The following is an 11,200-nucleotide window of genomic DNA, read 5'->3' on the forward strand; positions in this document are numbered from 1 at the left end:
TAGCTCAACACAACAATCAAACTTTTATGTAGGTATATAATATATCGAGCGTAACCCTATTGGTGAAAATTCTGCCTCTGCCACTGCAACTGCATGTACAGTAAGTATCCACGGATAGTTCAATTCGTGTTGTTCCATTGCTTTCTTCCAGGAACCCATTTCGGACACACGGGACTGAAGTAGCTCGACACAACCCTCGAATTCAATAGCTCAACATGTGGTGCAAATTTAATGCACCGTGGCGTCTTGTATTGGTTAATGGAAGCCCCTAATAAGCTAGTACAACAATAGTCCATGAGCTTGTCAAAAGTACCTGTTTCCACTATCCTGATTTCAAGAGGCCCAATGGATTTGTCAGATGTACGACCCTGGCGGTAGACGCTGTTGAGAGATTCTTCAATGGCGAGGCAACACTCTTCAAGGACTGAAGGAGGAATCGGGGAAGAGGCGTTGACGTTTAGCTCCCAGAACAGGACATAATGACCTGGAATAGTAGCAGTATCGACATAGCTGGTGTAGTCGATTACACGTGCATCAAATGACATCAGATTGTTTTCTGCATTTTTCACTGCATTTTGTAGCTCAATTTCATTAGTCTTATCAGAATCGATGCTCAAGATCACATTTTCCCTGCGTATAAAGTTGAATTGAGGTGCGTTGTTCTTGAATCCAGCAACCCGAAGCACATCACCCACTCTGTATCTATACAGTCCTGAAAGGATACATCCAAGAAAATCTAAACATTAGCAGACATGTAAAAAAGAACATTTCATTTGGCAATTGAAAATTACCAGAATATGTGGTAACAACGAGCTCGTACTCCTGGCCAATCTTAACATCAACCAAATCGACCAATTGTTGTTCGTCTTTCTCATTATACGGTGTATGAATGGAGATAGAATCGATGACTTCATTGCTCCTGTGAATTGGTAAGAACTCGAAATAGGCTACGATGGGAATGAGTGTGTAAGATACTTCACTGGGCTTACAAAGGGGGTTCAAGTTGATCCCAAAGAAACATTCTGAGGAAGCATACGCAATACTGACAAGAGGGAGGCTATTGCAGTAATAATCGAGCATTGGTAAATATTGAGACATGGCTCCAGTCACGACTACGTCCACGTACGTGGTATTAGGCCACAGCCTAGTGACGATCCCTTCCCATGAATCCTTGCTGCATTCAGCCTCGATGAAATCAGCCAACTCCGAGTCTGGTTTGAGGATTTTCATCACAGCCTCTCTTACTGAAGGATCAGTAATTTTGTTGTTAATGGTTCCTGTTCGGATATCGTTACATAGTAGAGACCAGTGATCCTCCAAGAATCGCATAGCACGGATGAAGGCGTATGCAAAAATAGAGCCAACACGGATGACTTCTCTGTTTTGGCAGAGGCCACAAAGCATTTGGGAGTACATGCTTTCGTAAGAGTCTAGGCAGAGAATGGATTCAATTGGACTCGTATAGGGCGACACACGACTATTGCTGTTTTTGAAATGACTACTCTTGTAAACACTAGTTAAAATAGGACGAGCTAATAATCCTCCGGGGGTCTTGGCTTCAGACTTTATGAACATGAAATACATTCCTTTGCCATTTCTCAAATCTGGAAAAAATTGGCACACCACAGACATCATAAGGCCGTAAAGTTGATGTCTCCTCCCGTTCTCTTCCTCTGTTGTTGGTATCAATTTTCTCTCCCCTCCCGACGTCCCAGAACTGCACATTAAAATGCAANGACTTCTCATTGTACTCTTAATGACAAAATGTCAACGACATGTTTAAAACAACAAGTTCCAAGATGCTTCGTAACTTTTATCAAACATCAGCTGTCAAATACCATCATATAAATCAAAACTGATAGAGGGAATAGTAATCTATTAAGATAAGTATGGTCATTTTTCATCTGAAAAGTAAAAAAAGGAGTGACCTTGTAAAGAATTCAGATATGGGCTGGGAGCATAGGATTGGAGATCTATCGCCATTAGCTATACGGTTGATATCGGACTGAATATCTTCGTACGTGATGATAGGCACGACTTTCTTGAATGTTTCTCTATCAGTATGACCATTGAGATTAAGGCGTTGCAAGTACTCAACGTTGGCATTTCGAATGAGGATTTCATGAAGAACTCTCTCTTGTACCTCATCAACATTACTAGTCACTTCTTCAATAAACTCAAGATTCTTCTTGTTTTCCTCTGTCATGCTTCCTTCTATATTGAATAAAGACTTGTAATTGTATCGATCACATTAGCACCTTACGGACTTCTATATGTGAACCCGAATTTAGTCTGGCCCCAATACAGGTACCAGACACCAGATAGGAAACCAAAAAATAGAGTTTGTGCACAAAAAGAGATTAAGCTGATCATTGTGATAACTTGCTATCAAAGATCATGTCAAGTAAATTTTTTTCATCAAGTCAAGGATGGCGATCTCAAGTACTAGTAATTAGGTTCGATATTGAATATCCATATCATGGTCCAGTAAATTAGCGACTCAACTAAGATAGATTCAATATCGATAACAATAGAGGCGAATCTAAAATTTGAATTGTGTGTGTTAGATTCTAGTTCATGATTCTTATCACAACTCATTCGATTTACTATGTCCGCAATCAATTGCTTGTGCTTACTTTCAACTCATATACGAGGTCCGAGCTAAAGCTACCTAGTTCACATAAACCCATAAGTCACACTCTAAAAATTACTCCCTCCGTTTCATTTTATATGGCACCATCTGACTTGACACAATGTTTAAGGAAAAAAGGAAAACTCTTGAAATTTATGGTCTAAGATAATCCATATTTGTGTGATTGTTTTATTAAGGATAATAGAAGAATCTTAAAGTTAAATTGTTTCAAATTATACTAAGATGACTTTTTTTTGAGACAGACTAAAAAAGATAGGTGTCACATAAAATGAGACAGTGAGAGTAAATAATAAAATAAAAGCTAAATTCAAGATCTCTTTCTATCTGTCCAAGTTTTGATAGACAGAGTTAGCAGATCCAAACTGGCCTGAACAACACAAATATAAATTAATTTTTTTTAAGAAAAAAAAAAGTTAAAAACAGGCTTATATTTCAACAATAACATATATACCATGTAATTTCACGAGTAGAATAAGAGATAGAATAGACGCAGACCTTATTCTACCTTCTTCATATCAAATAAAGCATATCAAAAGAAGATCTAAGAAGAAATAATAAATATAATGTACCTAAACACAGAGTTCATATCAAATAAAGCATATCAAAAGCAGATCTAAGAAGAAATAATAAATATAATGTACCTAAACACAGAGTTCACCACTGATCTTCAAATAATGCTGTAGATTTCAAGTTAACAACAAAAATAAACTGAGGATTAGTAGTAATTTTTATGTTTAACTAAGAAATAAGTTAAGAGATTTACCAGGAAACTCTCTAATGGTTTTGCATTAAACGACTTTTTTTTCTTCTTTGCAATGAAGTGGTTGGTGAAGATGTTATTAAATAAGTTTTTCTTGCAACGTGGACTACGACTAAAACATCCACATCTCATTGATTTTTTAAAAAATTATCTTTAATTTCAATGTATTATTTTTAGTCTAATGCATATTGCATTTTGTATTAAAAAATTATCTTTAATTTCAATGTATTATATTAAAAAAACAGTCTAATGCATATTGCATTTTGTATTAATAAGATACGAGGAATGATGGTAAGTAACATAGACGTACAATCTAATATAATGTAAGTATCAATAATTGATTCGAATTCATGATCTATAGATTATACGAAGGTGATTTTACCGTCACTTCAATATTGCAACAACAACATATCTTCCACACGTGAGATTATCTTCCACCCAAGTAAAAGCATATAAACAAATTAAGTAAAACAAATATAGTAACGAAAAAGTTATGTCCAGAACAATAAATTAAGAAGTAAATAATACCACACCGACAAAAAATATTGATAGAAACAGTAGGTGCACCGCTAAAGGAAAAAAAAAATATAATTATGTAAGTGCACCATTAAACAAAAGAAGGAAAATATGTATAATAATGATCTTGTCTTCTGGTTCAACATGTAACAAAGTGGGCGATCACCGTTTAGTCTTCAGCATAAATTTCACAAATAATATTATACAATCATATATTTATATAAAAGAGAACCTTATGCCTGCCTATGTGGCGCATCCACAAATCAGAATTCCCTTTTAATTTATTTTCCAAAACTAGCCTTCCCTTTTCATGAAAAGTTGTGACTTTTATGAAGTGTTGCGACTTTAATGAAGAGTTGCGACTTTTATGAAAAGTTGTGACTTTTATGAAATGTTGCGACTTTAATGAAGAGTTGCGACTTTTATGAAAAGTTGTGACTTTTATGAAGAGTTGCGACTTTAATGAAGAGTAGCGACTTTTATGAAAAGTTTTGACTTTTATGAAAGGTTGTGACCTTTCTGAAGGGTTGCAACTTTTCCAAATAGTTGTAGCCTTGCTGATAAGGCACAATAAACATTTGTTCACACTACTCTTTGTTGTCTATAAATAGAGAGATTTCTTCTCATTTTAAAACAACGAAAATTTTGAACCTCTTCTTCTTCTTCACAATTAAATATTTGTGTACTTTGCTCATGTTGAGTGGCTTACTGACACCATTGCTTATGTTACAGATCATGATATGTATTTTTACAGTCATTAATTTATGCTTATGTTATTAAGAATAAATTATAAGATGTAATAATTTTCATTTTCCTTTACATTATTAATGTTTGTTACTACGTAATCTTGTATGTAAGATAATAGAGTGTTTTAATTTTAATGATTTGGTAGATTTTATAATTCTGTGATATTAAATACCCGCGCAAAGCGCGAATAATTTTACTAGTTTTAATATAATCTAATAAGTTGATTATTTTTGTTAGTTAATTAGTTCAAACAAAAATCATTCTCTTTATAATTTGAAAAGTTGCTTGAACTCATTTATTAAGCCATAGGAGATTTTAAAGGCATATTTCCGTATTTACGAGCCAGTTTTTAGAAATTATACGATTTTTTTGGTTTTTAGTGTGTATAAGTCCATTGATTTGGCGCCTCAGAGCACCCAAAAATTTTTTCTGAAAAAACTTTATGAGGACCTCCGTAATGAGTTGGGGAAGCATTACGTATAGTTCGACCACTTTTTTCAGGCGTATTTTTGCATTTACGAGCCAACTTTTAGGAATTACACATTTTTCTTGATTTTTCGTGTGTATTAGTCCATGAATCTGGCACCTCAGAACACCCCAAAAAGTTTTCTTAAAAAACTTTATGAGGACCTCTGTAATAAGTTGAGAAAACATTACGTACAGTCCCATCATTTTTTTCAGGCATATTTTCACATTTACGAGCAGATTTTTTAGAATTATGCGACTTTCTTTGTTTTTCGTATGTATTAGCCCATAGATCTAGCGCCTCAGAAGCACCCAATTTTCTTTTCTGAAAAAACATTTTGAGGACCTCGGTAATGAGTTGGAGAAGCATTACGTACAATCCCACCATTTTATTCGGACATAATTTTGCATTTACGAGCCAACTTTAAGGAATTACACGATATTTATTTTATTTGGATTGGTTTTTTGGTTTTTCGGATTGGTTTTGGATTAATAAATTAATGTTTTTGGTTTGGTTTCGGATTTTAAAAAATAAAACCCGAAAAACCAAAAAACCGAATTTTATATATATATATATATATAGGTTTAGAATTAAGTTGGAATTAACTACTTTTTTCCCTTTTTGGTTATTGCCTTTCATGATGATTACATTTATATTTTATGTTTGAACATCTATAATAGGTATACTTATAAGTATTGTGTTTTAAGTTTTACTTATGATTTATATTAGAAAGAATATTTAAAGGATTTAATATTATTACTTTGGTTATGTTATTAATTAATGACATAACCGAATAACCAAACCGAAAAAAGCCGAACCGAATAGAGAAAAAATCAAACCAAACCAAATTTATTTTGGATCAAATTGGGTTACACTTTTACAAAACCAAAAACCGAAAAATCCAAACCGAAAAACCAAATGCACACCTCTAGTATTAGCCCACGAATTAGGCACCTCGGAACACCCAAAAGAATTTTCTAAAAAACTTTATGAGGACCTCGGTAATGAGTTGGGGAAACATTACGTACAGTCCCACTATTTAAGGAAAGAAGGAAAACTCTTGAAATTTATGGTCTAAGATGATCCATATTTGTGTGATTGTTTTATTAAGGATAATAGAAGAATCTTAAAGTTAAATTGTTTCAAATTATACTAAGATGATTTTTTTTTTAGACGGACTAAAAAAGATAGGTGTTACATAAAATGGGACAGTGAGAGTAAATAATAAAATAAAAGCTAAATTCAAGATCTCTTTCTATCTGTCCAAGTTTTGATAGACAGAGTTAGCAGATCCAAACTGGCCTGAACAACACAAATATAAATTAATTTTTTTTAAGAAAAAAAAAAGTTAAAAACAGGCTTATATTTCAACAATAACATATATACCATGTAATTTCACGAGTAAAATAAGTGGTAGAATAGACGCAGACCTTATTCTACCTTCTTAATATCAAATAAAGCATTCTAAAGCAAATCTTAGAAGAAATAATAAATATAATGTACCTAAACACAGAGTTCACCACTGATCTTCAAATAATACTGTAGATTTCAAGTTAACAACAAAATTTAATTGAGAATTAGTAGTAATTTTTGTTTTTAACTAAGAATTAAGTAAAGAGATTTACCAGGAAACTCTCTAATGGTTTTGTATTAAACAACTTTTTTTTTCTTTGCAATGAAGTGATTGGTAAAGATGTTATTATTATGTTTTTCTTGCAACGTGGACTAAGACTAAAACATCCACATCTCATTGATTTTTTTAAAAAATTATCTTTAATTTCAATATATTAATATTAAAAAAACAGTTCGATGCATATAGCATTCTGTGTTAGTAAGTTATGAGGAATGATTGTATGTAACATAGACAATCTAATCTAATGCGAGTATTAATGATTGATTTTACGGTTTGAATTCATGACCTGTAGATTACACGGAAGCAACTTTACTGTCACTCCAATACTGCAACAACAACATATCTTCCACGCGTGGATTATCTTCCACCCAAGTAAAAGCATATCAAAAAAATTATATAAAGCAAATATTGTAGCGAAAAAGTCATGTCCAAAACAATAAATTAAGAAGTAAATAATACCATACCGACAAAAAATAAATAACAAATAATACTAAAATTGATGAATGAAACAGTAGGTGCACCGTTAAAGGAAAAAATATATATAATAATATAAGTGCACCATTAAACAAAAGAAGGAAAATATGTATTAGGTGAAAAATGATCTGATCTTCTGGTTCAACATGTAACAAAGTGCACCACCCCCCATTTAGTTTTTTTGTAGCATAAATTTCAGCAAATAATATTATACAATTTTAATATTGTCTAATAAGTTGATTGTTTTTGTTAGTTAATTAGTTCAAACAGAAATCATTCTCTTTATAATTTGAAAAATTGCTTGAACTCATTTATTAAGCCATAGGAGATTTTTAAGGCATATTTTCGTATTTACGAGTTAACTTTTAAGAATTACGCAATTCTTTTGGTTTTTAGTGTGTATAAGCTCATTGATCTAACACCTCAGAGCACCCACATTTTTTTTTCTGAAAAAAACTTTATGAGGACCTCCGTAATGAGTTGGGGAAGCATTACGTACAGTTCGACCACTTTTTTCAGGCGTATTTTTGTATTTATGAGCCAACTTTTAGGAATTATGCGTTTTTCTTGATTTTTCATGTGTATTAATTAGCCCATGGATCTAGCACCTCAGAACACCCAAAAACAATTTCTAAAAAAAATTATGAGGACCTCCGCAATTAGTTGTAGAAGCATTACGTAAAGTCCCACCATTTTTTTCAGGCATATTTTTGCATTTACGAGCCAACTTTTAAAAATTACGCGACTGTCTTGGTTTTTGTGTGTATTAGCCCATTGATCTGGCGCCTCGGAGCACCAAAATCTTTTCCTAAAAAAACTTTATGAGACCTCTGTAATGAGCTAGGAAAGCATTATGTACAGTCCCACTATTTTGTAGCTCGAATTCATTAGTTTTATCTAAATCGATGCTCAAGATCACATTTTCCCTGCGTATAAAGTTGAATTGAGGAGCGTTGTTCTTGTATCCAGCAACCCGAAGCACATGACCTACTCTGTATCTATACAGTCCTGAAAGGATACTTCCAAGCATTAGCAGACATGTTGGAAAGATATATGGAAAAAAAGAATGTGTCAAAAAACATTTCATTTGGCAATGAAAATTACCAGAATACATGGTAACAACAAGCTCGTACTCCTGGCCAATCTTGACATCAACCAAATCGACCAATTGTTGTTCGTCTTTCTCATTAAGCATTGTGGGAATGGAGATAGAATCGATGAATTCATTGCTCCTGTGAATCGGTAAGAACTCGAAATAGTCCAATGCAAGTACCAGACACTGAATGGGAAACCAAAAAATGCATATGATGTACATATCTTTTGCATCATGTCAAGGGCGACGATCTCAAGTTCTAGTAATTATGGTCCGCTAAATTAGCAACTTGACTAAGATAGATTCAATAGTCAATACTGATAACAACATAGACAAATCTAAGATTTCAACTTCGTATGCTAGATTCTAGTTAAAATTCTAATCACTCATTTGATTTAATGTGTTCAAAATAAACAAGGTCTGAGCGAAAGCTACTTAGTTAAGATAAACCCATAAGTCACACTCTAAAAATTAAAAAAACAAAGGCGAAGTTCAAGATCTCTTTCTATCTGTCTAAGTCTTGATAGACAGAATTAGCAGATCCAAACTGGCTTAAACAAAACGATTATAAAAAATAAAAAAAATCAATTAAAATAGGCTTATAATTCAACAACAACAAAAATGACATAGCCAGTGTAATTCCACAAGTAGGATAAGAGGGTAGAGTATACACAAACTTTAATACCTTCTTCATATCAAAGCATATCGAAAAAGAAATAACACGACTTAAAGGGATTGGATTCCATCAGTTGGTTAAATTAATTTGGAAAAAAAAAAAAAACAATGTACCTAAACACAGAATTCACCGCTGGTCTTCAAATAATGCTGCGAATTTCAAGTCAACAACAAAATTTAATTGAGAATTAGTAGTAATTTTTATTTTTAACTAAGATATAAGCAAAAAGATTTACCAAGAAACTCTCTTTTTAAACTGTTGGGAAAGAGGCTTTGCTTTATTTTTTTTTTATTTTGTTTTTTCTTGCAACGTGTACTACGAGGGAAACATGCACACCTCGTGTAGTCACTTGGATAAATATCTTGTAGAAATTAGATATTTTCTTATAGATGTTCAAGAAAATTAGATATTTGTAGTCCAGATTCTTAGTATCTAGAAACATCCCTACATGATTATAAATACAGTGGCATTAGACATTTGTATTCAACTCAAAACAAAGACATTTCAAAGCATTCAAGAATTGTTCCAAAATCTTTTCTCTGTTCTAGCTTCCTCATCTTTTAGTTGAATTTTCCGATCTTAGTTAACGATCTTGGGCTACCAAAAGGTGTTCCGATTTATACTTTACTTTTGCTATTCTCTACAAGTATTAGTGATCGCTTTAACGGTCCAAATTCATGACCTATAAGTCACAAAAGCAATTTTACTCATATCCTCTCACACCTTCTTACCGGAACATCTGTGAATTTCCTCTTCATCTCAGTCTCATCTCCCTCATTTTGTCTGTCACGAAGGTCACTCTTACCTTATACCGAATAACTTTGCTTCTAATCCAATCTCACCTAGTAATATTCCCACACATCAAAACTAACAATCATACTAACCATGTAACAACCTATCGTCTACATGTGGGGTTTGAGAGGATGGTGTATATGCAGTCTTTATCTCTACCTTATGAAGGTATAGATGTTGTTTTTGACATATAGATCTTCGACTCAAGTAAAGCATATCATAGAATACATTAAGAAACGTTATATGATATAGTATGATAAATTAAGAAACGTTATGTAAAAACCATCCAATATCTTCAACAGTTCATTTCATGTATTACATTGCTTGCTTCCAGGAACCCATTTCGGACACATGGGACCGAAGTAGCACAACACGGCAATCAAACTATTATTTAGGTATATAATATATAGTAGTAGATCACGAACGTAACCCTGTTGATGAAAATTCTGCCTCTGCCGCCACTGTCACTGCCTGTGAAGTAAGTATCCACGGATAGTTCAATTGGTGTTGTTCCATTGCTTACTTCCAGGAACCCATTTAGGACACACGGGACTGAAGTAGCTTGACACGACCCTCGAATTTAATAGTTCGACGAGCGGTGCAAATTTAACGCACCTTGGCGTCTTGTATTGGCTGATGGAAGCACCTAATAAGCTAGTACAGCAATAGTCCATGAGCTTGTCAAAAGTACCTGTTTCCACTATCCTGATTTCAAGAGGCCCAATGGATTTGTCAGATGTACGACCCTGGCGGTAGACACTGTCGAGAGATTCTTCAATGGTGAGGCAACAATCTTGAAGGATTGAAGGAGGAATGGTGGCAGAGGCGTTGGCGCTTAGCTCCCAAAACAGGACATAATGGCCTGGAATGGTATCAGTATCCGCATAGCTGGTGTAGTCGACTACACGTGCATCGAATGGCATCAGATTGTTTGCTGCATTATTCACTGCATTTTGTAGATCAAATTCATTAGTTTTATCAAAATCGATGCTCAAGATCACATTTTCCCTGCGTATAAAGTTGAATTGAGGCGCGTTGTTCTTGTATCCAGCAACACGAAGCACATCACCCACCCTGTATCTATACAGTCCTGAAATGATACATCCAAGAAAATCTAATCATTAGCAGACATGGAAAAAAGAAAGTGTCGAAGAACATTTCATTTGGCAATTGAAAATTACCAGAATACGTGGTAACAACGAGTTCGTACTCCTGGCCAATCTTGACATCAACCAAATCGACCAATTGTTGTTCGTCTTTCTCATTAAGCGGTGTAGAAATGGAGATAGAATCGATGAATTCATTGCTCCTGTGAATCGGTAAGAACTCGAAATAGCCCATGGTGGGAATGAGTGTGTAAGCTACTTCACTGGGCTTACAAAGGGGGTTC

At 33.9% G+C, this 11,200-nt stretch overlaps 2 protein-coding genes across 2 annotated transcripts; both read right to left on the minus strand.

Annotated features, from left to right (window-relative positions):
* Positions 1-35: 35 nt before the first annotated feature.
* Positions 36-9,776, minus strand: LOC125850079 (indole-3-acetic acid-amido synthetase GH3.6-like). The gene is made up of 6 exons (XM_049529989.1): positions 9,750-9,776; positions 8,354-8,528; positions 8,109-8,257; positions 1,929-2,230; positions 792-1,717; positions 36-712 (listed from the first exon to the last, which is right to left on the minus strand). Exons 1-6 carry the CDS (start codon positions 9,774-9,776, stop codon positions 120-122), a joined length of 2,172 nt encoding a protein of 723 aa, XP_049385946.1. The 3' UTR covers positions 36-119.
* Positions 9,777-10,289: 513 nt separating this feature from the next.
* Positions 10,290-11,173, minus strand: LOC125850078 (indole-3-acetic acid-amido synthetase GH3.6-like). The gene is made up of 2 exons (XM_049529988.1): positions 10,992-11,173; positions 10,290-10,900 (listed from the first exon to the last, which is right to left on the minus strand). Exons 1-2 carry the CDS (start codon positions 11,149-11,151, stop codon positions 10,308-10,310), a joined length of 753 nt encoding a protein of 250 aa, XP_049385945.1. The 5' UTR covers positions 11,152-11,173; the 3' UTR covers positions 10,290-10,307.
* Between the last annotated feature and the right edge of the window lie 27 nt (positions 11,174-11,200).

This window comes from Solanum stenotomum, unplaced genomic scaffold (genome assembly GCF_019186545.1).
Source record: "Solanum stenotomum isolate F172 unplaced genomic scaffold, ASM1918654v1 scaffold13492, whole genome shotgun sequence".
Lineage (NCBI taxonomy): Eukaryota > Viridiplantae > Streptophyta > Magnoliopsida > Solanales > Solanaceae > Solanum > Solanum stenotomum.

Coding starts and splice junctions, on each gene's coding strand:
- LOC125850078 (XM_049529988.1), bottom strand. CDS start 11,151: ATGGGCTATTTCGAGTTCTTACCGATTCACAGGAGCAATGAATTCATC. Junction 10,901..10,991: donor CGTTGTTACCACGTATTCTG/GTAATTTTCAAT, acceptor GTATCATTTCAG/GACTGTATAGATACAGGGTG.
- LOC125850079 (XM_049529989.1), bottom strand. CDS start 9,776: ATGAAGAGGAAATTCACAGATGTTCCG. Junction 1,718..1,928: donor ATATCTGAATTCTTTACAAG/GTCACTCCTTTT, acceptor TTTAATGTGCAG/TTCTGGGACGTCGGGAGGGG. Junction 713..791: donor CGTTGTTACCACATATTCTG/GTAATTTTCAAT, acceptor GTATCCTTTCAG/GACTGTATAGATACAGAGTG.